Genomic DNA, 27,248 nt, shown 5'->3' with positions numbered 1-27,248 from the left:
AGGTGAGACTTGGATGCTATTGGTTTTGGTCTCGGTTCTTTATATGTTTCGTATCGAGATATCGTAGAGTACACTGTTTCACACATAGATCCTTGACTTTCTTGCGCGAGGGGCATAGACGCAAATATTGAGCGGTGGTGTGAGCGATTCAGGCAGGGATCTGCCCCAGATCTTCAAAATGAGGACCAGAAGACATGAAAGCGGCATCAGTCCTCAGCTGGGAGATGACGCAGCGGCTCCTTGGCCTCAAAGGCATTTGGAAACACACTAAGAAGGAAAGCTGTGATGTTGACGATCACCCGCTTGCTACTACTAAAGCGATCCACCAGTCCTACTGGACCGGCAAGCTGGAATGCTGGAATCACCCGAGAAATTACCCTTGGGCGGAAGCTGCTGTATGGGCCTGTTGCAATCAACAAAGCAAACTTCCCCGTGGTTTATGATCAGTACTTACATAGAACTGGTCTAGGGGCAAAAGAGGATATGTGTATATATTCAATAATCACCCAACCCATGCGACAAGATCGGAAAGCACGACACATTCTAAATTAACACTCTCTCCTTGGGAGCGAAGAATTGATAGAGTGCAGTTCACAGATGATACGGGTGCTACTACACTTCTTTGCAGTGTTGGCGAGAAATCATACATCTTTTGCAGAGACTTAGGTGAACCCCACATCATCAAGCGGGAAGGAATTATGAGAAGAGCTTATGGTATCGTCAATTCAGATCAACAAAATGGATATATCAATTTGGGCCTGAGGAGGGGCAGGAGGGGTGTAACGCAAATGGGGCCTCTTGGAATGCCGTTGTTTCCAAGCCCTTTCTTTGTTTTTGTGAACTAAATGCATTTTTCAATTGACAAGAAGGCCCTTTTCATTTACCAGAAATGCATAGCAATATGATAAGAATTATCCTGGTTGCTCCATGAATCGTGAGCCATGACCATAGCCGTTTGTGGACCTTGGTCCGTTCTCACGTGGCATCCCACTGAGCCAAGGAACCATTCAGCTTAATCTTAACAAAGGCCTTCTGTATGGCCAACCCGCGAGTCTCGAATCTCATGATTAAATTTGCCACGTATTCCAAACTTCTAAGTAAGATCATGACCCTACCGCAGTTGCAGGTGGCAATCGGGTGGCTGTGATTGGCTGAGACCCGTTCATCGACGAGCCCTGAGGATCACATGGTGCCTGGAGGTTATGGCGGACGATACGCGCCAAAAGTCAGGTAATATTCCTGCCGGCAGAAACATTGTCCAACGAAGCCCGGGGGAGCATCCCCTACATCTCACCTACTCATTCGAAACGCATTTGTTATTGCGTCATTCGATTCTGCCAAGGCGATCCTAATCTGCCAAGGCAGACCTAACCGCTTGCTGGAGATACCCGTTGATTCGGATCATCGTCAGTATAAGCTTGTTGGGAGTGCATAAGCCACGTTGTACGGTTGTACGGCCCGCTCAGGGTCCAGTGACTCATTGTCGGATCCCCATAGGCCAGACCGTACAAAAGACCAGAGCCCCCTGCACTCATGAATGGAAAGGCGCCATCATACGTCATCTTTGGAGCGTATTCCAATCGGACAGGAGCTCCATTCTTACTGTATACGCTTCACGAGTTGCGCAGCCGACTTCCCCGCGCGTTTAGAGATCCTTCGGGTCCAGAGCTCGGACCCTGTAGAACTCCTCGCGTCGATCCCAAGTCTCTGTATCCGCTAGGATTCTACGTCTTTATCCTATGCGCGAATAGGTAAGATCCACAAATAGATCTCAAAAGAACTCGCCCAGATCCTATTGCTGCTGCGTTTTTGGCAAACCGCTAGGCTTCTAATTCCGTGGGCTCCTAGTCCGCAGCCAGGTGTTCCAGTTACCACACAGCCACGCCCCTATCACCTGATGCAGTGTAGTCCCGGACGCGACCCGCGTCGTATCTCTTCGATCGGCGCATCTCACCTACTCGTTTTAGTAAAACGAGCTCGGGGATTGGTCGAAGCTTTGTGGCAGTGAATGGCAGCATAATGGGCCAGCTCCAGGCGTGCCGCTACTGCGGGCTGGTATTTGTATCTTCCCGTACTCCAGAGCATTCACTAGAGGCGCCGAATGAATGCTGGGGCGTACAAACAGACCCCAAGCTCATTGTAGAGGCGGTAAAGAAGGCGGATGTGGCAGACTTATATATGTGCACTATGGGCCACCGTAACTTTGTTTCCTTTTTAACCGAGGATACAAGGGTCCACCCAGCTGGATCAGACGATGCTCAACGCGTCCTGGTGAAGAAAAAGGCTGACAAACCGATCTCCACGCCCTTCCGGCGGGTCCATCTCCCAACCCATCGAATACAAGAAAAGCGCGTCGCAGGTAAGTCCGGTTAACAGGTGCGGCTCGAAAATGTCGGAGAAGCCTCAGAAGGTGGCCATTATTGGCACGGGGATGGCCGGGCTTATTACTTCCTACATCTTGCGAACTGACCCCCGATTCGATGTGGAAGTGTTCGAGAAGGTATGCGATCCCCGTCTCTGTGTCACATTCCAACTCTAACATAAACCTTAGCAAGCCCAGCTGTCTCTTGACTCGGCATCCCTGACAGTCTCATCAGGCCCAGATAATGACCAGAAGCAGCATCGTATTGATTTGCCCATGAGAGTCTTTGCCGATGGTTTCTACGCGAATCTGAAACGGATGTACGACTTTTTTGGCGTGCAGTATGCATCGCCACGCTTTATCTACACAATGTCCAGGATTTCTGACCCTGGATCGACGGAGATTCATCCGCATTTTATTCACTCTTCTAATAATCACCAGCTACCACCCCTGCGGCCTAAGGGATGTTCGTGGATCGAATGGCTGATGCGAGTCGTGTATCTTGCGGTATGCTATTACTATTTTGTCGCGTGTTGCTTCTTTGTCGCGCCTCGAACGACAAGTGACACTGGCCTATCCGAGTCATTCCGCGACTATGCAAAGCGCATCCACATACCCGGGCACTACATCAAGAACTACTTTCTTCCCCTCATGTCCTGTGTTACGACCTGTTCACACAATCAGCTTCTGGACTTCCCCGCCATCGATGTGATCGGTTATCAGACCAAGACTTTTCGGAAGCCACACTATACTGTCCTCGGCGGTGTGAATAAAGTTCAAGCTAAGCTTTCCAAGGGTCAGAAAGTGAGGTATTCCGCCGCAGTGACCGCAGTGGAGAATGTCGGCTCCAAAGTCAAAGTCACCTGGAAAGATGGCTCCAGGGAGGAGGTCAAGTCATTGTTTTTTGACCATGTTGTTCTGGCAGTGACTCCCGATGTGCTCCGCGCAATCTTTCCTCCTCTGCGTAAGATATTGGCCGCTGTGCCTACGACCCCGGTTCATTCAATCGTTCATCGTGACTTCGCCCGCCTCCCAGCATGCAGTCAGGTAATCAGTGCTCGCCTCCACGCAGATAACGACCGTTCCTCCACACATCCAATCCACATCATCTCAAATGCTTCCACAACGGAATCAACCCACCAACACCCATCCTCGGTACTTATTTCTACCTCACCTATTGTGCCTATTGACTCTGAGAAGGTTATCTCCTCCACGACATTCACTCGAGTTCTACGCACTCCGACTAGTCGGCAAGTGACGCTGGACATCTTCGAGTCAAAGCCAACTGGTCCCGATGGCGATTCCAAGCAATGGCAAAATGGCGATGGAAACGTTTGGCTCGTGGGAGGGTGGTGTTGGGATGGGATGGTGATGCTGGAAGGGTGCATTGCCTCGGCGATACGGGTAGCGGAGAAGCTGAACATCGAGGTTCCATGGGCCTCTTAAGAAAGTACGTGGTTCAAGTATGGTACGGGGATACAGACTCTGAAGGAGCTTACAATTTACGTGGAAAAAGTCATAGTACGGGAAATACAGACTCTCAAGGAGCTTACAATTTACGCAGTTCAAGTCATAGTACGGGGAATACAGACTCGCAAAGAGCTTACAATTTACGTGGTTTAAGTATGGTACGGGGAGTACAGAGTCTCAAGGAGTTCCAAATTTACTATGTTGTCAGGGCAGCTTTTCGAGATCTCCTTTAGGAAAATTTCAACTTTCGACTTCAGCTTGTGCACAGTATACCACAAATGAACTATCGGATATAAAAAGTAGAACATGGTTAGTACAACATCCAAACTTGAAGTTCTGGTATATATCAGCGACAACTCCGAATCCACGCATGTCGGAGGGAACTCGATGATGTCTGGTGAGCATGGAGGTGACACAATACTGAAGCCCTGTTATAGTGCCATCGATTTCATGTCCAAGTCTAAGAGAGGGTAGTATAGTGCCACCCCTGCAACAGGGTGGCCATCTCTATCCCCTGATACTAAACCCATTGCTTCCAATAGACAAGTTTCTCAAGTTGATCTTTGTATTTCTCTTTTCCGCGCAGAAGCCGTTGCTGGAGCACTAGCAGATGGATGACAAAACACTGTCTCGACCATTGCATGGAACGGTTCTTACTAGAGGCCCTTTCCTTTCCTTCTTTTGTGCAACCGTTCAACCAGCTGCACTCCGATCTTCGTGCAACAGAGCTACAAGGCGTTAGCCTTTGAAACCTACAGTTCGTGAAGCAGCACACGGTGTGTAAACAGGCCCCAACTCGCGTAACACTGCATCGTGGAGGTGTCTAAAGCGCATCGCAAACTATCCAATGGCCCTGGTGACCAAAGTTTTGAGACCCTCCATCAGAAATTGGGAAGCTTGCGGGAATGTGACCCAGCAACTGAAGGACCTAGTTTGATCTTCACTGCCTTATCCTGAGACTATCATGTGGAGAAGGTGCTCACTATATACAATCGTAAGGTCTGCAAGTCCTGTTTTTGTACCGAGACTTTTTGCTCATATCCTATCAGAGCTAATCATCTGGAGCATCGCACCATAGGGAACATTGCTTGCATCATTCTTTAAATGACTCCCCTCAACATGATTAGCAGGCGAATGCTTCTCCCTTGCGCTATTGGTGAGTACAACGGACTGGGCAGTTTAGTTTCGACGATTTGGGGTAGCTGATCTCTCCCAGCAAGTTTAATTTCGAGCATTCTATTCGTAGAAGCAAAACCTTTGAATGCGACACCCGCAACTGCAGCGACTGTTCGGGTCAGCGACATCGCAAGCCATGGCTCTGATCAAATATGCGCACCATTCCTTCCATGGAAACCTGTCAGGTACCCGGATTTCCATACTGCGCCCTGGAAGTTTATTGACGCTTGATCTCGATTTAGTGCCCAACAGGTGAAACGTGCTGCAATTTCTTTTGCGTCAACACTACAAACAATTGTGGATCTTGCAACGCTCCAAATGTGATTGGCTTCTCATACCTTACCGGCCCAGACGTCAAAAGCTAATCGAATACAGTGTACTGGACTGCTTCCTGCCTGTTGTTCTGGCCAGTGTGCTGATTTAGCCGTTTCCGTCACCAACTGCGGATCCTGCGGCACAAACGTGAGGCCTGTGCCAACTTCAGTGACTCATGTATATCGCTAATATCCATGAATGTGATAGTGTACCGGTGTTAATCCAGCTTGCTGTGCAGGCATCTGTGCAGACTTGAACGCCGACCCTCTTCACTGTGGTAGTTGTACGGGGACCCCGTGTCTTGGAATCGATTCCGCATGCTGCAGTGGCTCGTGTACCAATATAGCGACAAACGCTAGCCACTGTGGTGCATGCAACACGACAGTGAGTTTGGTCTTATCCGGCTGCAGGATTTTGATCTAATCAGTACTTCCGCAGTGCACTGGAGTACAGCCGGCTTGCTGTTTAGGCGGATGTGCTGATCTCTCCAGCGATGTCAATCACTGTGGAGCTTGTCTAGCCATGCCATGGGGCGGTGTTGAACCCGCTTGCTGCTCTGGCACTTGCGCTGACCTGAGCTCAAGCAATGCGCACTGTGGGTCATGTGCTACGGCTGTAAGTGAATTTCGAACTCGGTACTAATACTTCAGAAAAATCCTCATCTAACTATGATAGTGCCCTCCAACGGCAGCAACATGTTGCTCAGGAAACTGTACTGACCTTACATCGAATGTGAATCATTGCGGCGCATGTCTTGCGCTGCCATGCGTTGGAACGGAGCCTGCTTGTTGCAATGGTACTTGTACAGATTTAGCGACTAGTCTGACTAAATGCGGATCTTGCAATGCGACTCCTTGTACAGGCGATCTCCCAGCATGCTGCAATGGTACATGTGCAGATCTGCTGACAAGTCCTACCCACTGCGGATCCTGTAGTGCTGCTCCCTGTACTGGGACGCAGCCTGCTTGTTGCACTGGTGTCTGTACGGATCTTAGCTCTGATACCCTCCACTGTGGGTCGTGCACGGCGACGCCATGTCTAGGCGTGACGCCGGCATGTTGCAATGGAACATGTGTGGACTTGGCCTCAAATATTACTCACTGTGGATCTTGCACGCAGCCCGCATGTACGGGTACCACACCGGCGTGTTGCAGCGGAAATTGCACTGATCTCAGCTCCGATGTGAGCCACTGTGGCTCGTGTCTCGCGACTCCATGCTCTGGTGTAGCCCCTGCTTGCTGCAATGGAACATGTGCTGACCTGAGCTCCAGCCTCACACACTGTGGGGCTTGTAACTCACCTCCTTGCACTGGTACTTCACCTGCTTGTTGCGGCGGAGTCTGTACAGACTTGGCAACCAGCACTGATAACTGTGGACACTGCGGCACAGTGGTATGTGGAGGATATACTACTCATTTTATATCATCTGCTAATTGGGATTTAGTGCCTTCCGGCGCCTGGCGGCGAAGGCTGTGTCAATGGAGTCTGCGTCAGCTGCCCGGCAGCTACACCCTTCTGCGCTCCAGCAGGAATTTGCGTTAGTCTCAGTCCTGTTTATCTAAGATCCCCTACTAACCATGCGACAGTGCCCAGCTGGAACATCGTGCATTACGGGTGGGCCACTTCTTGGTTGTTGCCTGGCCGCTAACACTTGCCCCCCCTGCCTCTAATCCATCGGGGGCGGATATTTGTGTAAGTACTTCACAATACTCTGTCTATCTTCCGATCTGACCTGACTTATGCTATCAGTGTCCGACGGCATGTGGTACTGCTAATGTTTGTGCGGGCTTCTGATCTCACGAAATTCAAGCATTTCTGCGACAGGATGGGGGACTGCAAATGGAGGTGAAATAACTTAAGCTTTTGTTTTTCACTTCTCGAGACTATATGATCTGGATTCCTCCATCGTTATATTTGCCTGGGGTTCAGACAACCTGAGCTCCTGAAAGTAATTCCAGAACTTGATATCTACGTAGGTGGAAGTGGCACGGGCCAAATACGCTCGATATGAGAGCCCACTGTATTCTCAAACCATATGCCGGTTGGCCCATTGGCCCATTGGCCCATGACGTTGATAAATGGCTTTTTGAGATTCATAAAGTCTCTTATTTTAAGCTGCAGACCCATTTGAAGCCCCGCTAACATATTTTACCGAGAATTCGTTCTCAGGTGGGTGGCATCATTCGCTCTTAGAGACGGTGGTGCGCCTGAAAGTGCCCAGTGTAGCCTGGTTGTAGCTGTCAGACATTCTTACAGGTCGAATATGGGTAAGACTTTTACACTGGAACTCGGAGCTAGCATAGGCCTTTTTGTTTTTTGTTTCCCTGGTATTTGGTGGGTATTTTACCATGAGAAAACTCTCTTTTCCCGTTAAGCTTGGGGATATTCGAGGAAGGGTGTCCAAATAGGAACCTGGAAGGAAGGCAAATGATGACCAAGCGGACTTCGATCGAGTGCATGCGTATCACCTAGGGGCCGCGATAATCTTTGAGCTTCTAGTTCCAGATGGTCGGCACCTGTCAGCAGGTACAAAAGTAGGCATTAATCCTTATGCGGTCCACGTGGACTCTGGTGTTCTTTGCTGACGGGGGTAGACAGCTTTAATCCCGATCGCTGGCTACGGCATAAAGACATGGGAGAGGAGAATATTGAATGGCGACAGCGAAGGATGAAGGATACAGTTTGGCTTTGTGTTTGGAGCAGACTGCTGGGTGTGCATGGCCCGAAATTTCGGTCATACTGGAGATCAAGGAGTTGGTCGCCATGTATACTCCTTTCGATGGGAGTGACGTTTGGAAGAAACCAGTTCATGTGCTTTTGTGGGCTCAAGTTGACCTCTCAAGTCCAACTCGAGGATTCCCAACTGCGAATGAATTTACGGAAACTCACGGTTTGTATATCAGGATGACATGTCAGTGGTTCTCCCACGTCGGGCTACTCAATAAGGGAAACGAAGGGCAAGATTGATCGAGTAATTCCAAAGACATTCATAATGGCTGTACCTCAAGTAGTAATTACGGTCGGCTTTTATGTATCAAGCAGTCTGAAAATTCCAAAAAAAAGCAATTGAGTCAATGAATAGCAACATAAAGAGCCCCAATACCGCATGTGGTATCACAGTCATCATCCACTGATAACGCCAGAGAATCAGAGTCCAGAATCGCAAAATCGCAGAAACACCTCATAATAGCAGCCCGCAACGATCCTCCATCAAATTGTCATGCGTAAGTTCATTAGAGAAGGTGAGTAACCACCTTGCGTTGTACCGACCCTGAAGAAAGATGCAAATGTCAATCCTCGACGCCTGTATAATAATCCTAATCGATATCTTCCCAAGACGGTTTCGTCCATCTTGACCTATCAAGTTTAGCATCAAGATCAATCGGTCTTGATTTCTTCGTGGCTGGCCTCGGCCTTGTTCGGTTTGTCGTCGGCCATTTCCGTAGCCTTGTTCTCCTCGTCTTCATCGCCAGTTATTTCACCCCATCCAGAGCTTCGGCGGCTGATGCGGCCTGATGCCATGGCTAGTGGACTGCTAATTCCAGTAATACTTGCTGCCGTGCTGTCATTCCGCCCATGCGAGGGTGCGCCGCTACGTATACTAGCCCCATCGCCCGCGGCTTGGCTCTGTTTGGTGTAGAAACTGCCCCGCTCGCCGGCGTTGTTGGTCACTGGGATCACCCCCGAAGCCGAATAAACACTGATACGCTCGGCACTAGCAAGACCCACGCTTGGTCGATTGAGTGCTCCCTGTGCACTGTCGGCCACGTTACCACTCAGGACACTGAGGGGCAAACTCTCCCGACTGCCCCCAAAGACCGAAGATGGTGCCAGGCCACGAATAGAAGCATTCGTATCCAACGAATTCCGTCTGCGTCGCTTGGAGGAGCTTGCAAGTGTAAGGACCGAGGCATTGTCAGTCAAGACGTTGTTTGCCGTGGCCGTACTATAGGTGACGGAGTGGCTGTGGGGTATGAGGTGGGGAGGCACGGCCGTCGCGGGGGAGGACGAGGTGGGGAACTGGTGTGTGAACTGAACCTGCTGCTGGTTCCCAGAGCTTTGTGTCGAACCACCGTGAGCTGGTGTGGTTTGGCTGTTTGGGTTGGGATATAGCTGCGTGGAAGGGGCGGCAGATTGCACGGTCGTCAGAGTCGTGGTCAACGACCGCACAGAAGGGGCTGGTGAAGAAAAGGTGCTCCCTTCTCCTCCTCCGTGCGAGCTCAACCTTCCACCTGCTGTTGCCATGGTGCCTGCCTTGGAGTACGCTGCGTCGGAAATCGCGGTGTCGCCATTGGTGGAGATGGTAGGAGCATTGGATTTCGCGCCGGTCGCAGGGGTGTGATTCTCATAAGCTGAGTATACTAAAGAGGGATCGCTCCGCGACTGGGTCTCTTCGCCAATTCGTTCGCTCTCTGCGTATGATTCGCTCGGGTTCGAGGGTCTGCTGATTGTCCCAGACAGTGGATAGGGGTTGTTGTTGCCTTGTACGCCCTTTTTGCCCTTGGTGGAACCGCGCCTGTTTGACCAGCGATTGGACCCGGGTTCGGAGGAGCTCTTCAAGCTGGCGAGGCGCTTCATCCAGCTCGAGAATGGACGGCGGCGACCGTTGCGATCTATTGTATAGTAGGTCGTTAGGGATGCTTGCACAAGAAAACTTTCGTAAGGGGGGCTTACCGTGCGCCCTCGCGGGCCCTTCAGCTGTAGCCATCTTCGGACTGTGACGAGGTCGAGATAATAGGTCCTAGAAAGCACCTATGACTCCCAAGGAGTAACAACAGTTGGACCGTAAGGTAGACGCTCAGTCAGTAGGAGGGCGGGCCCACTGTTTATCCGCCCAAGTCATGTGCTCCCCGCCCTTGATATCTGATGTCACAATTCCCATCCATGGATGTTTCAATGAGGTCTTGGACCGCTTTTGTTTTGGAAAGAAATACGATTGGAAGACTACCTGCATAGAGCTTGGCCAAGGATTTTTTATCTTACATAGTCCCAGCCTAGTCTAATACTAGCACCATGATGGGATGCTCCTGCCTTTGGTCAGGATTCAACCAATGGATGAATTGCCGCCGTTGTTAGACAACTCCAGCGATCTTCCGGGCTCCATCTCTTGGCATGTCGTCAAGATCAGCCATTGAACCCCTTCCTCCAGATGTGGTGGCGAAGATTAAATCCTCAACTTCGATCACGGATCTGACGGGTGTCGTGATAGACCTCGTCAAAAATTCCCTTGACGCCAATGCCCGGGTTGTGCATGTCTCTGTTGATTTCAAGCGTGGGAGCTGCATCGTGGAAGACGATGGGGACGGCATTCTTCCAGCTGAGTTCAAGCCTTCTGGCGGACTCGCCAAAGCACATCGTGAGTCTGATGGCTGTCTATGTCGGTGAGCCATACATCTAACAATGCCGACAGATACATCGAAATTCAATGTTCCCGGCGTGTATAGCCACCGGGGATTGTTCTTGGCTTCTCTAGCGGCGTTGTCTCTATTGACGATAACGTCTCGCCATACTCACCATCAGGAAACCAATTCAGTTATCTTTCATCGTGCAATACCGGTAGCGCGGTTAACCCCTGCTCCTCCACACCAAAGTCTCCAGGTCGGGGAATATGGCACATCCGTAACGGTGAATGATCTTTTTGGAAATATGCCAGTGCGTGTCAAGAGTCGTGCCCTCGCACTGCAAAAACCAGAGGAGCTGGACCGAGAGTGGGAAAATCTGAAATACTCACTCGTGTCCGTGATGCTGGCCAACTCGCAGCTTTCAAAACTAGTCATAACGGATGTTGAACGAGGTCAAAGAATCGTCATGCGCCCTGGCTATGACAGTGTTACGGTCGATCTCTCTCGAATTGGGACCATTCTTTATCAATCAGGAATGATCAGTTCCCGGGACATGGGTTCGTGGTCTGTCATATCAGCCACCGTCCCAGATCTCACAGTTTCTGCGGCAATATCTACTGTGCCTAGTCCTTCGAAGCGACTTCAATTCATTTCACTAGACAACGACCCCCTTCTCTCGCGTGGTAGCTCAAATGTCTTGTTCAACGAGGTCAATCGGTTGATATCACTATCTGACTTTGGAAGCTCCATGTCTGTGCCTCGCAGCAATAGCGAGGGCCAGTCGAAACCTCTGCGCCCCTCTGAGGCTCCTAGTACAACTAGTGGCAGAACTTGGGTTCGTCCTATCAATAAATGGCCTATGTTCTATATCCGTGTGGAAACGGGAGCCACTCTGCCCTTTGGTGAAGAAGGTCAAACTCCTGCAGAATCGGAGGAATCCGTTCAACGTATCACCGATGTTCTGGAGGCAATGATTTCAGAGTTTCTGAGGCAGCAAAACTTAAGGCCGCGTGCTGCAAGAAAGCATATGAGAGATCAAAGCAGGACCCACTCATTAGCTGACCGGGGAAATCATAGGTTGCCCCTGGTAGGGCCGAGGGCTACGCGTAACACTGAAGAAGCTTTCAGCGACCACTTAAAGCTTCCATCTTTCCAGCGACCAACCGTGAACACAAGTCGGCATTTTCACGATTGGTCTCGGGTCAAAACAGCCAAGGATCTTAATGAACGTATGCACAACAGCTCAAACACCGTCGAGAACTATACTCGAGGACGAAATCGCACGCTACTTGAGCATCCAAGAAGATCCCTAGACTATGAGCAAAATCACGCCGACACTTCACAGCCACTCCCTTCTGGTGGAGAGTCAGCACTTTCTTCAGGCGGGCACGTCAGGCCGAGTGAAAATGACGGCATTGCAAACGGTTCATGCGAAACATCGGACGATCTCATCCCTTGGGTGAATCCACATTCTGGGCAGTCACATTTGATCAACTCAAGAACTGGTCAAACCGTCGATCCCGCGTCTTGCAGTAATCCTCTCCGGCCTTATTTCCAAAAATTTGACAGGGCAAAAGACATCAAGTCGACGGACAGTACCTGGTTGGAAGGCCTACTCAGAACATGGAACAATCCAGTTTTCTCTCGAACGGAGGTACCACTGCCTAGCATGAATCTTGGAGATTTTTATTTGAACAAGTCCACCATGTCGCATGGCTGCCATCTACGTGGAGAGCCTCATGATCATGCTCACTTTGCTAAATACCGGGGCAAATTACACCGTCAAGGCCTGGAAACAGCCACGGTAATTTCACAGGTTGATCAGAAGTTCATTCTAGCCAAACTTCATCCGGCATCCGGTGAAGACGTCAATGGGGGCGTTTTGGTTTTGATTGACCAACATGCTGCAGATGAACGTTGTCGAATCGAACGACTCTTCTACGAAATGTTCGTATCAGCCGAAGATTTGCATCAAGGCACGCGAGTCGCAGCAGTTGACATTGACCCTATCGTCTTCAATGTTTCTATCACGGAGGCCGCTCTTTTTTCCAAATATTCGAGCTTTCTCCGGAAATGGGGCTTTAGCTACGATCAAGCCACACATACCGAGTCTGATATGACCATCACTGTAAATTCGCTCCCGGCTCTCATTGCAGAGCGATGTCGACTAGAGCCTAGTTTGGTGATTGACATTCTTCGTCGCGATATCTGGACGCGTGAGGAGAATGGTGAAAGGGTGCAAATGTCAAAACTTGGCCCTGACAACGACTCACAACCGTATGACCAAGCTAGTTTGAATGGTCATGATCCATCAATAATGAACAGCATGCTAGCGTCCACTCCTATTCCTCATCCCTGGATACAGAAGATGAATGGGTGCCCTCAAGGTGTCCTGGATCTTCTCAACTCGCGTGCTTGTCGGGGCGCCATCATGTTCAATGACCCGTTAAGCATAACCGAGTGCGAACTACTCATTGGGCGTCTGGCCCGGTGTGCGTTTCCTTTTCAATGTGCTCACGGACGCCCTTCCATGATTCCTGTTCTGGATCTCCGGCCTCAACTCGAACATGAAGCCTCCATGATCACCACAGATGGCGGTGTATTTGGCGATGAACACGAGTCCGGGCTGAATTTCGTGCAAGCGTTTCGAGCACACTATCGGAAGTAGATTATTCGTCCAAAAATCCACTTGCACAAATGGGAACTGGTGGTATGCCGATCACTTCGAGCGCGGTTGACTTAATAGATGGATTATCTGTAGTCTCCAATACTGTAGGATTTGCATCGCAAACCCCTCCGTCATCCGCGGCAGTCTCCGCGGCTCGTCACGACGCGGACTCAGGGGGAGTCTACACTGCCCGTAGCGGAGGCCGCGTCTTGGTCAGAGGGACAATCACATATCATGAGGAAGCAGCCAAAACTGCCCAATCAATTTGCTGTCGAAACCCACGAGCTGCTCTAGCGCTTTAATAGTGGGGTGATGTCGATCAACTACTGGATTCAGTCTAGCGGATCGGCGGTGGATCATCTGGCTGAAGCTTTGCTTCGCTTGAAGTCTTGACCCGAGACTACTTCCCTGTTGATGGACATCCTCCAGATTCAAAGATACTGTCGTGAGAAAATAGGATAATCAGTCGTATATACGTTTTTCTTGAGCTACAGTTTTGCCTATAAGTCTTCTCATTCGGTTTAGGGGGATCTTGTCCCTTGCTAGTAGTTATGACCATAATTGCGCCATCAAAAAAAAGTAACGGTACATCCACCCCTCAATTCCACCGGGAACTAGTGCTTAAATTGGCAACTACACCAATCCACACGTCTATTTGCTCCGACCACTCGTGGGTGCAGTGGCTGATCTCATTGGAGATCCCATATGGAATCTTCGTTTGGGTCTCTGCAAAGAGCAAAATGATGTGCATCCAGAAGGGGCTTCTCTCCGCATGCAACCTCGCATGACTCCTCAAGAATGGCTATTATACTAGTAACTGCCGGGTTAACTCCAGGGTTGCAACACGTGGGTTCCTGTCCCCTCGATTCTGGCTGTCGCATCTGCTCCACGTTGGTGTATAAAGATGTCCGCAAATCCGGCGAGAGGAGGACTCCTGTGCTGCCTTCCCATTCTCTTGCCACTGGCTTTCAGCAGAAGATCGCATTTAGAGTCCGAGAATGCATTCTAGCGCTCTCGTGGGCCTTTTGGCTTTTGCCTCTGCTGCGTCGGCGATTCCCGTCACCTCGCGCAGTGCACACTCTTCTGCCTCCGTGTCGAATCTACGGTCCAAGATCAAGAATGTAGTTCTTCTGTGTATGGAAAACCGCTCCGTGGACAATCTTTTGGGCGGGCAGACTATAAAGGGACTTGAGAACCCTATCAACAATGGTCCATTCTGCAATCCTTACAATGTCAACGATCCTTCTCAAGGCCAACATTGCACCGAGGCCCGTGACTACGACTCAGTCACCAATGACCCCAGCCATGCTGTTACTGGTAACACCATGGAGTTCTACAGTGACTGGAATCCTGATAACCAGGCGATTGCGGATGGCAAGCTTGTTGCCAATAACAACGGTTTCATCCACGAGCAAATTCACAACTACGGCTCGAACACCAACAAGACGGAGCTTGCCATCCAAGTCATGAACTACTACACTGAAGACCAGGTTCCAGTTCTGACTTCGCTAGTTCAGAATTATGTTACCTTCAACCACTGGCACTCTGATATCCCAGGTGTAAGCACAACCCAAGGGCTTGACCTTCGATCCGTGGATACAAAAGGGGTTACTAACGGAAGTTTTAGCCAACTGACCCTAATCGTTTTGCTCTTGTGGCCGGTACCTCGGGCGGGCACGGTAGCAACGACGATTCCTTTGGTACATATGCGTTTACCCAGCGCTCGATTTTCCAGCAGTTGGGTGAGACCAACCACAGCTGGTTGAACTACTGGGATACTGCCGGTGGTACGGGCCCTGAAGCTCAATGGTTCTCATGGACCAAGGAAACCGGCAACCAAGATAAGGTTGTCCCTATCGACCAATTCTATACCGATGCGGCCAACGGAGCCCTGCCCGAGTTCTCTTACCTCAACCCCTCCTGCTGTGGTGTTGGTACCACTTCCATGCACGATAGCGGTCTCGTCTCAGACGGCGAGGCCTTCATCAAGAAGGTCTACGACTCCATCCGCTCCAGCCCCCAGTGGAACGAGACCCTCTTTGTCTTGACTTTCGACGAGACGGGTGGCTTTCACGACCACGTTCCTCCCCCCCCTCGCCACCCGCCCGGACAACCTGACCTATACCGAGAAATCCCCCAGCGGCGAGGAGTACACTCTTGAGTTCAACCGTCTCGGAGGTCGCATTCCCACCTTCCTCATCTCCCCATGGGTGAGCAAAGGATACGTGGAGCAGAAGGGCACCAATTACCAGGGCAATAGCCAGTCGTACTCCGCTAGCTCTGTGCTCCGCACTCTCGGCTACCTTTGGGATTTCGAGCCCTTCAACCCTCGTGTCCAGGATGCGGCCTCTTTTGACCACTTGATCCTCGCTGCTCCTCGTAATGACACCCCAAGTCTTCTTCCCAGCTCGGAGACTTTTTCTCTTTAAACGCTCCGCTGTTAACTAATACGGGTCACAGAACAGCAGGCGGGGGAGCGGAACCCATACTCGCCATTATTTCGTTTCTTCTCCTTTTTGTTCTCCTTCCCTTTTAAGGGCAAGAAGGATTCCCCTTAGGCGGTCTTATGATTATGATGACACAACATGTATTTAGATGACAACTTGCCCTGGACGGTAAAATAAGGCACGAGGAATGTGTTCATGTCAATTCGTATGGAATCCACGATTTTTGAGGTCCCAGTAAAGAACCTATGCCTTTGCTCCCTATACCAGACAAAATCAGTGATAACAACTCACCAATAATAAGAAACTTGACGGAGAACTAAACTCACACAATGTGTTCTTCCGCTAGCTCTTTGACTACACGTCGAAAGGGCTTCGTGGCGTAACCCAGTCCTCTGGAGGAGTGTCTGATATTCACCAACAAAGCGCCCACTGTGCCAGTTGGGAGTTTGCGCCCATCTGGCAGAGTTACGATGGGGAATGTAACCCGCGGCGGTTCCCAAGGTTTTCTTGTTGGAGGCGATGAGCTGAGAGCGATGATTTCTTCTCGTACTGAAAATATAGACAAATTTCCGATACTACTTCAATCACAAGGCGGGATTATTCTACTTTTGGAGGTGACATAGACAGCACCGGATGCTCCGGCGGCTCCTCCGCAGAGGCTACCGAGCGCAAGGCCAGGTAGATCACAGCCTTAACACCTAATTTCACATGGCTATTGATATCTTGGGATGATGTTCTTTCAAATTGAATCTGTGCATACTAAATTCTATGTACAAATTAGGCAAGCTTGTCTCGGTCCAGCTATTGGTGCTTCTATAGAAGAGGTCCTATAAGAGCTCCTATATGTGCTAGCTAAACTAAGCCGCGAGACTTGGTAAATTGATCATTCCGAAGCAGTCCGCAGTCTAATACCCCTTCTTTTCATGACAGTCATCCACGGAGACCAGGGAGGTCTCGGTCGTATGACACTCGAGCTTGACTTGCACCTTTACGTGGTGCTCGGGATGAGTAGCCTTCGTGGGCGAAACCAAGCAAAGTCAGAATCACAAGCAACCTAAGCGCAATACACCATTTTGTTCACAGCCATCGGTAAAATTCATTATCTACTTTGTAACTAGCTTGAATCTACTCAAGATATTACTTTCGTATCAAAGCTGGATTGCATTGCAGATCACTTTTTGAGCCAATAATGTGCACTTGTACAATAGCCGCGAGGCTTGTCCTGTCGAGAGGAGTTCCTGTAACAATATAATCCCTTTTCCCAACCGAATTCCACCCAAGAAATGATCAGAACGAAAGAAAGGCCATTGGAACTCCGATTTCTCCCACCTGAACCCAGTTCCATAGCCGCTTTTTCGATGCCAGTCCTCGTGGGAGCTGCAAAACAAAGAGCACGAGCGCCGCCCGGGTAAGTAAACAATATTCACAGAACATGCAGAGATTTGAGAAGGGAATAGGTACGCAGCCAGCATAGTCAAAAGTCGGGAGAGGAAATAACACCAACAAGCCTGGTGTAAAAAAAGAAACCAAAAAAAAAAGAAAAGAAAAGAAAAAGAACTAAATATAGCGCAAGTCATGAGGTCATTATAGAATAGGTATCAATGGCAAAACATGGAGGCAAAACGGATCAGAGAAAGACGAAAAGTTAGCCATTAGTCGGAACGGACTTGGGCTTGGACGGGTGTGTTCGGGAGAGGAAGTCGAATTTATCCTTGGCGTTGTCAAGGATGGAGGGAGGAGGGTTGGATTCGGCATTCAAGTTGCCGCCGCTGCGGCAGGCCTCGCGAGGCTCGAGAACGAGAGATCGACGATAGAAGGTCTGCGCGGTCAGCTCGCCATTAGAGCGAACACGAACCAGTTCATTTTGCATCCAGGTCTGCAGTTCGGGCACCTCGGTCAAACGGTAGGGGATCTGGAAGCGCTGGAGCTCGCTGATGATCCTCGCCGTCTTCATGTGTTTGTCGAAATTGATGACGGCCATTTCGCCGTCTTCCGTAGGCAGAGTGCGGAGAGACTGGTTGCCATGGTCCACAAAGGTGAGATCGGTCAGGTAGGTGCCGACAAATGGGAGACAAGGAGGAACGTGGTTCTGAAGACGTTGTCGCAGGACCGCGTAGTTGCGGGAAACATCGACAATGCCGCGGAGTTGCTCCAGAGCAATCTTGGTCTTCTGGGAGACGATGTCCCAGGTCCGCTTAAGCCGAGAGATCATGGACAGATTCAGCGAGCAGATGATCGCCATGAGAGAGTCGTAGTTGTTCAGCTCCAAACACTTGTTGGCGATCTTGACCCAGTGCTTGATGGTTTGTGCACGGCGCTTGGGCTCCTCGAGACACAGGATGGAATCCGCGACCAGGTGTGCTAGGTCAGTCGACAAGGTCGACATAGCGCGGACGTTCACTGCCAGTGATCCTGACTTGCGAGTCCATTCGGTATCGAGGAGCTCCTCGGGGAGGATGGAGCAGAAGATGCGGGACTCCTTAATCGTCAATTGCCGGGCCAACTCCAAAGGATCAAAGTCCAAGATGGTGATGGACGCTTCACCGTTCTTCCACTGCTTCAACAAGTTCAACTCCTTCTTTCCGAGGATGGGAGCAGGGAGAGGGGTATCGGGGTGAACGTATTGAGCGATGGATGTGTTGGTCTTGCCCATGGATGACACCAGACGAGGTACCAGAGGTCCACCAACTGCAGAGACCTTCTCAGCTAGATCAAGCAGGCGTTTGCCGGGGGTGGGCAGGGTGGCTGACAGCTTGCCCTTGGCAAACTCGACAATGAAGTCCAACGCGGTGTTGTCTCTGTCGTGTCGCCAATGGGACTCGAGCCAGCCCTTGAAGATGTTGTACACACGCAGGCGCACCGGGCCTGCAGCATGAGGGGTGTCCCCCACATATTCAAAGCGCTCGGCGAGGGCCTGGGCAAATTCCAGAGGAGACGCAAAGAGGCGGAAGGTAAGATAGAAGGTGGAGACGAACAGAGCATCAGGGGTTGACTGGTGAGCGGTGAGCTTCTCAATCAACGCGCGCAAGCTGCCGCCCATGACATGACCCTCCTTGTAGATAAGCTCATGAGCGTAAGTCTTTTCCAGGATGTTGGCTTCGGTCTCCTCATTCTCCTCGGCCAGAGTCGAGTAACTCAAGCTCTCCTTGAGGGACGGTGCATGGAAGCTGTTGCCAATGTCAGGAGAGGTGGCGCGAGTGGAGGTTTGAGAAACACCGCTCATCTCGGAATCACGAGTGTGGTTGTAGGTGAAGCTGCTACCCGTGCTTGTGACACCTCGGCCGAAAGACTCACTGACGTCCGACTTGGATTGGCTTTCATGGTAGTTGCTGTCGTAAGAAGAGAAAGAAGACATCTGCTCTAGGTGTGTAGGAAGGACTGCGGAATTGGGGAGAGAAGAGATAGCAGATGTGGCGGTAGACGGAATGTGGGATTGGAAAGAGGCAGGAGTAGAGGCGTCGGTGAGGCCAGGGGTAGAGGGGGAGTAAGTTGTGTTTGGAATAGTGAGGGGGGGGTGGAGGCAGGCGCAATGACAGCTCTTGAGGTTTCTCTTCTTGCTCAGGTGTTTCAACCTCAGAAGTGACGATACAAGGAGCAGTGCTAGCCGGCTCTACCGCTTCATCCTCCTGAACTGGAGTCAGTTCGATGTCTCCAATCTGCTCCAGCACCAGCCGAGCCTTCGCCAGGCAGTTACCAGCGGCGCGGACACAGTCCGTTGCAGCATCAACCAGGCGCTTCCCCCGTCAGGCATGAAGACCAGGTCGTCGTCCTGCAGGTGAGCCGGACGAAACACATCGCGGGCAGCATGAACCAACTCGTCGAGCTTGTCACACATGACATCCCGAGTCTGTTCAAGAAAGGTGTTGCGCTGGGTAGCATGTTCGCAGACCGTCTCAACGACATCTCAGCAAGGCCCGACAAGACTGGACAGCTTGCTGAGTAGTCACGACCAGCTCGGTTGAGGAGCGAGACTGCATGTGCAGGCCAATGAAAGATCCCAGGACGCCGAGGAAGGCATCGTAGGTCGTCCCTGAAGCGCTCTGATGCAAGGTTCTGGGTACGGATGGCAGCCGAAGGACCGGAGTAAGAAACGCGGTGAGACACTGAAATTCTCTTAGTCGTGACCGAGATAGGTCGGGGTGGGTGATCCGATAGGCGGCTAGTATCCAAACGGCCGCGAGTGGTTTGTTGAGATTCATTGCGCTCGGTCACCTGATCAATCGCCATGCTGTCTGCGTCGTTGAAGGTCTCGGACGAAGGCGTGGGCGGCAACTTGTGTGCCCCAACTCCACCACCAGCAGCTTCAAGTTCGGCAATCGTGCGGCTCAATCCCACCTCTTCATTCCAGACATCAAGGAAACGGACACCACGGGTGACAATCTTAAAGGCCTTGAGCAGCATCTCATCTAGGATAGACTCGACCTCGTCTTCAGCGGGATTACCGCCGTTAGCAACTTCTTGAAATCGCTTGGCAGCCTTCACCAGTGAAGACAAGTCCGAAAGCAGGGCCTTTCGGATCCTCCGAAGTCCATCGTACCTCTTAACCAGCGGGGCTTCGCGAGTCAAGCATTCTGATTTTTCCAGGAGGAAAACGTACACCAGCAATTGGACCTCGCATGAGATCCTGATTGCCGAAATCTTTTAATGATGAACCACATCCTCCGCGAATGATATCCCAGAAATCAGTCAATGCTTTCAAGAGAGGACGCATAGGTAATTGATCATAAGCTTCACAGTAGTTGGTTGGTAGCCAGCCCCGATTCCCAGAATCTAATAGTGTACCGTCGGCCCAGCCATTGGTGTGAACAGAGTGGACCAAGATGATATCTCCCTGATCCAGAGGAAGAGTGACGGTCGAGGGCGAGACGTCGCCGGCGGGGTGGAATGGATAGAACGCTCGGAGATAATTATGGAAGACGGCGCGCGGAGGTTCGTCCGCAGGTTCCAGTTCTGGTTGTTCCATTATGGTGTCTGTAGTGTGCGGCGTCATCGGCGGCGTGGTTTCAGACCGGCCGGGGTTCGAGTAATAACGGGAGGTGGTCGACTTCGGGTCGAATGTCGTCACCGCAGATATATTGTAGTTCGACTTGGCGATATTTAACGGCGAGATGATCGGCTTCATTGGAATAGCTGTCGGTAAGATGTTGAAAGACCGTTGGTGAGCCGTAGACCAGGGCGTTCAGACAGCGGTAAATGCAGTGGACATCGTTCGATGAGGTGAGTGGCGACGTAAGAGTAGGGATGACCGCGGGGCCAGGGTCAGATCGCCAGATGGCTGGGGAAGTATGAGCCTAGGAGCAATCAAGTGTTAATGGTAAAGGACATTCCAGCCAAAGGCGCGGAGAGCTAATGGAGTCGAATGAAGAGGAAAGAGACGGTCGTATTGGAATGCACCCAACCAAGGCCGTGTCGTACCAATTGTGCAACAAGAATGCTGGGGCAAGGAAGGAGGGGGATGAGACAAGTACACACCCTTTTCTAAACAATAACAAGCAAAAACTATAAACAGGAACAGAGTTGCTGCACTAGAAAATCCGGAGCATGGACCCAGCCGGAGGAATTGACGAGTCGCAAGTCAATGCGAATGAAGTATACAGAATCTTTGGGGTCTAGCCCTGTGCGCAGCAAGGACAGTGCTCAACCAGAAAACTGACAGGGTGAAAGTCAGATACCCCCTATGGTAGACGGATCCCACGCAAGGAGGGAGGGGGGGGGGGGGGTTGAGTAAAGCTCAAGGGATGAACGAATGTTATATTGCCACCGGCGGCAATGACTCCCAACAACGTGAACAGCTAAAAGTCAAAAGCCAAAGGAGAGACGAAGACCAGAAAACGGCACAACTGGAGGTGAACGAAAGGAGGGCGAGACGGTTTAATTAAGAGCTGGTTGATTCTTTCTGGGGCTCGATCGGGACGATCCATGACCCACCCCGTGTACCCGTATGCGCTGCGTATGGATCCATACGGCGCGCTGGCCAGGAGCTCTTGTGACGCCCAAATACACAGCAGATCGCTGTGCGTACCGCCCAATACCGATTGCCCCCCGGTACTGTCTGTACCAACTGCCTAACTAGGGCTTTTCGGCCATCTTCTATCTTTTGTTTAGGGGGTGTTTTTTGTTTTTTTTGTTTTTTTTTTTTTTGTTTTTTCCCCTTACCAGTTGGCCCCTCCCATATATTAATAACGTCGAAAACCTTAGAAAATAGATTAATACCTAATATTCTAATTCAGTGGAGTTCGGACCTCATACTTTATCCGTCGCGCCTCCCCAAGCGGAGCTGTCCCAATTGTGCGTGCTTCTCCGGATACTTATGCCCCTGAAGGAAATTAAAATCAATAGGCCAAAGTACGGGGGTTCATGGGACAATCTGTGCTGGTAGAGAGGCGAGCCCTTTTCTTCATACGAGTAGCTTAATACAGTACGTACGCCTTGCATGGTACCCACTCTCCCGTTCGAGGCCCTTTTTTTTCGTCCTTCCCTTTTCACGCTAAATAAAAGCCCCTCAATCCACCAGTCGAAATTCATTTTCCTACTGAAATCCCGAGAAAATAAAAAATAGAAAACAGAGAAAATAGAAAATAATCACAGTCCCCACCCACACCTTCCCGTGGGTCCGCACCAATTAGACCTCCAGATTTCACGAAAATGTTGGTTAATAGCGGACCATGTCGTGGAAAATCCACTGGCCTGTGTGTGCCGCAACCCGCAGTACCTAACACGCCCCCCCCCCCGAACTTGAACTGCTCTGTGGCGAGACTCGCCGTCAAACTCCACGATCGACATTGCCCAGCGCCGTGACAGCCACCAAAAAATCTACCTTGGTCACATCGGAGAATTACCAATTACCACAAGGTGCAAACAGCTTTGTGATGTTGGCTTATCGACTCTCTTGCTATTTGGAATGCCATTGCAGTGGAGGATCGTCATTCATCTGTTTCTATCAGGAATATCTACTCCGTACTCCCGAACGCGTTCTTTGTTTTCTGGGCCCGCGTGGGGCTGTTGAGAGGGAAACCGTCAATGACAGGCTTTAAAGCAGGTTCGCGCTCGATCCACCGCGACTGTATCAACATCGGGAACGGGTTATTGCAGGGCCAACTGCCTCGTGCATTAGATAGTAGCTCATAGCAGTGCAGCCATCAAAGGAAAGATTTTTGACGTGGACCCGCTTGGTCTAAGACTCGATTCCAAACCAATTCGGGCTCGATTCTGGTCTCGGGTCCGGAGTCGAGTCCAGACAGTCTGGTGTCTTACTCGAATCCGCTTTTGACGTCCGCCGGTGGCGTTGGAGCAGTTGGATGGGTCGCGTGCGGACCAGGATGTGGCTTGTGTCGACCTCGGAGCTCCAGACCGGACGATTCGTGATCAACGAATGGGGGGATTATGCAAAATAGTGTATTGAGGCCTTTCTTTATGCCTCTTTTCCGTGGGGTCGTTATGGACTCCCGGTCTCTCCGGGATTTCCCTCGAGTCTCAACTGCCCCCCCCCGAAACTGACTAGGCCCTTCACGGCGGCATGTATCTCACGATGGCCCGAACTTCAACTCCCGTCTCCATGCTACTTTGTGAGGTGAAGTGGAGTAGGAAACACGCGTAGGGCTTTTCTATTCGTACTCTTGGGGGTGGACCATTGACGTTGGAGGCCTTAGCTAGAGGGTGCTCGCACCAGCCGGTCTCCCCGTTTGCCAACCCCTCCCCGCGCACATTGCTGCAGTTTCCAGTCGATATAAAAATTTTCACACGCAACTGGCTTGGTGCAGCAGTCGCATTCCCCGCCAGTCACATGTCGCTTGCTTACAAACAAGGCCTGTCAGCGCCAAATAAAACTCCGACTGGTGTCGACTGGTCGCGGGGCGGCCAATAGGGGTGTTTAGTCGCAAGACCCTGCAAGCCGCTCCCACATTATCACAATCTCGACGCATGGCGAGATATTGCTCGACACCCCGGGGACCCTTGGGTCCTTTAGTAAGAGTGGGATCTACATCTTTCGCCTCGAAAGAGGACCATCTCCGCATCCTAAAACAACCCTTCCGGCATCAGCGGTTGGTGGCTCAGTCCGTGGTATAATCCGATCGCCCTCTAGATCGGGCCCCCTCCCCTTCCCCCCCGCTAGGCTAAAGTTGGCCCTACAGCAGAGCCAATCTATAACGTACATTGGCATGGAAATGCATCGTCCTTTTTTGCATTGTCTACGTGGTTGCATGGGGACAAGAAATCAAGCACAATATAAGTTGCACGTTGTACAATGCGAGATGCAAGTGACACGCAGACGGGCTTTCCCGCAAGTCTATCGGATGTGTTGTCTCAGGAGTCTGGTTTGCTTAGCTTACGGCGCATTTGGCGGCATTGCCGTCACATTGATTACTCCCCACACGAGTTGACTTGACTCGCGTAGTCCACTGCTCGCTTTCTGGAGATAGCGCAACGCGTCCTCGGTGAGCAAAAAAGACCTTCAAAATGACTGATGCCCAAGCTGTGGGTCAGAAGTTCTGGGCATTTGTTTCCCGCGCCTTAACTACGGCTGATCAAGTGGGGTTCGGAGCTTTTTATTCCCCTCGCCAGTATGAGGGATTAACCTGATGGTGCTTATTCTCCTTGCCTATCTGTGTACAAAAATGGCAGGCAGAGAGAGGGCTCAGGCACCGCTTACTACATGCGTCGAGGGGGACCCTCTGGCAATGGGTCTTGGCGAGGAAGGCCTTGTAAAATGCTCCCGAGGGCTCATTCATGGGATTTCAGCTGCGGTCATGATGGCCTGGTTGGAAAGCTTGTCTAACTTGACCCAGACTGCACTGCTTCTTGCCTGCTCACGGCCACCGTATTCGTGAGTCGTGCAGGGCAAAGTTGGTCGCTTTCTTTCCCCTGCCCAATAGACGTTCAATGTACTACCATTGCGTGATAGATGGTCTTCCTCCCGGGGTCTAGGTGATGATCACAAGCAGGCAAGGCTAGACCAATGTCCTGATTGTCACTCCCGAGGTTATCTCGACACGCGACTGGTAGGATTGGGCCTTAAGCTCCTTTGATAAGAACCTAAAGCGCCATTCGAGTCATTGCTACTCTTGCTAGAGAGGTTACATCGTTCCATGAGTCAGATCTCCATGGGCCTTTCCCAGACTTGTCGTCAAGCCTCGCGTCGTGGTAATGTCTGTTAGCAAGGGACGTGTAACGCGAAATTGAAATTGTCCGTAGCTTCCTGAAAACAAAGACCAACAACGCAATCTTGATCAACACTGTTCTTCAGGTTGAAAAACGAAGCAAATCCTTTGATATTATCCTCATCAGTCAAATTGACCGATCTTCGACGTTGTCCATGTGCGTTTCGCATGAAGTTTCAAGACCATGTTCTCAACGTCACCGGATAGATTCCAGCCTGAGGGGACCAGGCAACGAACCATCCGCGGCCAACCATCATGCTGTGCAAGTGTCTGGGCTCAGTTCCGCACTTTTATGAACCATGGATCTTCCCCCAAGGACCGACGTTGCTCAGCGTTACTCAATTGAGGCTGAGAAATCCGACCTTGGAAATCTGCTGCACTATAAGTCAAGTTCAGAATTGTACCTGCATTTGCACGAAAACCTGGAAATTTCGGTTTGGTCATCAATAGCATTCAAACTATCACTTCCGAACGTGTGCAACTACACCGCCATCGTCATCGACATGTCGAACTTGAACGTGAGAATGGCTTGCTCGCCCTCGTTCCTACCCTGCGAGCCCCAGCTACGCCACCACGATCTCTGTTACACGGGCTTCGGGGGGGTTCACCGCCTTTCATTGTTACATACGGTCTTTCATACAAAGCATTAATTGGTCTCTGGATTCTGGGAGGCCTAGATTGGGTCCGGATGGAAGGCTGAGATGTCGGAGGCGAGTTTAAAGGCCTTTCTAGACCATACTCCGCCCTCTTCTCATTCCTGCGTACCAAGATGCAGCCTTCTGAGACGTCGGCTAATAATGGCAACTGCCCTCATGCGCTAAAAGGTGCTCTCGGACTAGACTCCGTTGAGGAGCGCCGTTTTGCGATTCAATTTTTGGAAGCTCGACCCACAGAACCAAGGTCGATCATTGGAGAAACTGACAATAGTATCCGGCAAGGCAGAAACAAACCACAATGCTGGTACCGGGACTTGCCCGGGTCATATTGTTTCGATCAGACAACCACACACTGCGGAAAATGTCGAAGTCATCCAGCCAAAAGGTGTATCGACCAGGGAGGGCAATGCGATACAACGAACTGGGCGGTCCCCAGGCTTGACCAATGAGAATGCGTATACCGTATTCAATACATTGTCTATTACTGATACATACAGGCGCACAGTACTCCGTACTAGTACGAAATATCATGCGTACGTATAACGGGATCCATAATGGTACGGACTAACGCCGAACGATGGAGACGATCTTGTATCATGAAGAGGGTAAAACTGCCCACTCGATCCAAGACGCAAGCCAAGATCATGGTGCGAACTTTCGGAAAATCCATGCATCCGGTTCAACATCCGCGAATAATCAAGAGGAGACGCTAACAAGTAGGCGCAGGCTGGTCCACGATCAGATTGGCCACCACGTTCCTACACGACGGTCTGGCCGGTACCTTTGGCGCGAAGGAATAGAGATGCATAAGCCCCCTGTTCCTAATCCGAGCTCCCGGCGCCGCTAGTGCAGGAGGGACCAAATCAACATCGGCTTTCTCCACTAATCCTCCCAGCGTATTATCCCCAGCTTTTGAGGGGCTTCCTCAGGCTGTTTGCAAACCCCCCCCCCCCCCTCCAGGCTAACGCCTCTAGGCACTGTATTTTTTACTTCCTGGGACTGGGTGATCTCCATCGGCGTCTTTCGGGCCTATTGAGTAATTGTTCACGGGTTCTTGCATCGCAGAGTCGCCTCAAAATTGCGTTTTTGGCGCGTCTTTCGCTGCTAGTGATCTGAATCCGGCTTAGGGGTAAGCAGCGGAAGGGCTTCCGGGGGATCCCAAAACAAAGAAAGGAAGGAAATCTGGACTGTGGCTTCGGGCTCCTGTCATAAAGATTCGGGATCCTTGGTAGACCCAGGATCATGGAGCGGTAGCCAGATGTACGATGTGATCATAGTTCCACCAGAGTGCCCCCAGCCCAGCTGCCCTTACAACCCAAGCGCAGCACACTATCCAAATCAAACAAAGAACGTAGAAAAGAAAGAAACCCCTTTCCACCCCGTATGATGGCGCCTCCGACCGTTAGCCGGGAGGAATCAGGGTATCCGGGGAATCGCGGCAGAGAATAATCGGCCAGGCGGCACAGGGCGACCGACATGCGATTGCTTGAGTGTTGATAGTTCCAACGTTTCCACCCGGTTCTTACTGCGTACGACCGGCATCTACAACGGGAATGGCCTCGAGTCCAGAACACCCAGGATCATTCGATGATCGGCCCTGGTTGATTAAGGGGCAAGGCTGACGCGATCAAGGCGGCATCGGTCCTCTTTGTTT

The 27,248-nt window shown here is 51.0% G+C and overlaps 8 protein-coding genes across 8 annotated transcripts; 6 read left to right on the top strand and 2 right to left on the bottom strand.

Moving 5' to 3' along the window:
• Positions 1-1,533: 1,533 nt before the first annotated feature.
• On the top strand, positions 1,534-2,373 carry N7468_003219 (uncharacterized protein; the record flags this gene model as incomplete). Its single annotated transcript, XM_058472516.1, has 2 exons — positions 1,534-1,751; positions 1,977-2,373. The coding sequence occupies 2 exons, from the start codon at positions 1,534-1,536 to the stop codon at positions 2,371-2,373; spliced, it is 615 nt and encodes a 204-aa protein (XP_058331519.1).
• A 16-nt stretch (positions 2,374-2,389) lies between these two features.
• N7468_003218 (uncharacterized protein) lies at positions 2,390-3,808 on the top strand (the record flags this gene model as incomplete). The annotated part of the gene is made up of 2 exons (XM_058472515.1): positions 2,390-2,500; positions 2,552-3,808. 2 exons carry the CDS (start codon positions 2,390-2,392, stop codon positions 3,806-3,808), a joined length of 1,368 nt encoding a protein of 455 aa, XP_058331518.1.
• A 2,729-nt stretch (positions 3,809-6,537) lies between these two features.
• N7468_003217 (uncharacterized protein) lies at positions 6,538-7,117 on the top strand (the record flags this gene model as incomplete). The annotated part of the gene is made up of 5 exons (XM_058472514.1): positions 6,538-6,547; positions 6,595-6,715; positions 6,768-6,860; positions 6,910-7,015; positions 7,073-7,117. 5 exons carry the CDS (start codon positions 6,538-6,540, stop codon positions 7,115-7,117), a joined length of 375 nt encoding a protein of 124 aa, XP_058331517.1.
• Positions 7,118-8,701: 1,584 nt separating this feature from the next.
• Positions 8,702-10,031, bottom strand: N7468_003216 (uncharacterized protein; the record flags this gene model as incomplete). Its single annotated transcript, XM_058472513.1, has 2 exons — positions 8,702-9,936; positions 9,998-10,031. 2 exons carry the CDS (start codon positions 10,029-10,031, stop codon positions 8,702-8,704), a joined length of 1,269 nt encoding a protein of 422 aa, XP_058331516.1.
• Positions 10,032-10,435: 404 nt separating this feature from the next.
• N7468_003215 (putative DNA mismatch repair protein (Mlh3)) lies at positions 10,436-13,333 on the top strand (the record flags this gene model as incomplete). Its single annotated transcript, XM_058472512.1, has 2 exons — positions 10,436-10,679; positions 10,734-13,333. The coding sequence occupies 2 exons, from the start codon at positions 10,436-10,438 to the stop codon at positions 13,331-13,333; spliced, it is 2,844 nt and encodes a 947-aa protein (XP_058331515.1).
• Positions 13,334-14,331: 998 nt separating this feature from the next.
• On the top strand, positions 14,332-15,762 carry N7468_003214 (phosphoesterase superfamily protein; the record flags this gene model as incomplete). Its single annotated transcript, XM_058472511.1, has 3 exons — positions 14,332-14,892; positions 14,961-15,413; positions 15,463-15,762. The coding sequence occupies 3 exons, from the start codon at positions 14,332-14,334 to the stop codon at positions 15,760-15,762; spliced, it is 1,314 nt and encodes a 437-aa protein (XP_058331514.1).
• A 1,663-nt stretch (positions 15,763-17,425) lies between these two features.
• N7468_003213 (guanine nucleotide exchange factor) lies at positions 17,426-20,902 on the bottom strand (the record flags this gene model as incomplete). Its single annotated transcript, XM_058472510.1, has 5 exons — positions 17,426-19,333; positions 19,395-19,406; positions 19,475-19,648; positions 19,705-20,319; positions 20,378-20,902. 5 exons carry the CDS (start codon positions 20,900-20,902, stop codon positions 17,426-17,428), a joined length of 3,234 nt encoding a protein of 1,077 aa, XP_058331513.1.
• Positions 20,903-25,237: 4,335 nt separating this feature from the next.
• N7468_003212 (uncharacterized protein) lies at positions 25,238-25,588 on the top strand (the record flags this gene model as incomplete). Its single annotated transcript, XM_058472509.1, has 1 exon — positions 25,238-25,588. The coding sequence occupies one exon, from the start codon at positions 25,238-25,240 to the stop codon at positions 25,586-25,588; it is 351 nt and encodes a 116-aa protein (XP_058331512.1).
• Between the last annotated feature and the right edge of the window lie 1,660 nt (positions 25,589-27,248).

This window comes from Penicillium chermesinum (assembly GCF_028974085.1).
Source record: "Penicillium chermesinum strain IBT 19713 chromosome Unknown utg000003l:1.0-5111272.0:1.0-5115320.0, whole genome shotgun sequence".
Classification (NCBI taxonomy): Eukaryota; Fungi; Ascomycota; class Eurotiomycetes; order Eurotiales; family Aspergillaceae; genus Penicillium; species Penicillium chermesinum.
The sequence above is the reverse complement of the archived record's forward strand: the minus strand, read 5'-3'. Positions and strand labels throughout refer to the sequence as shown.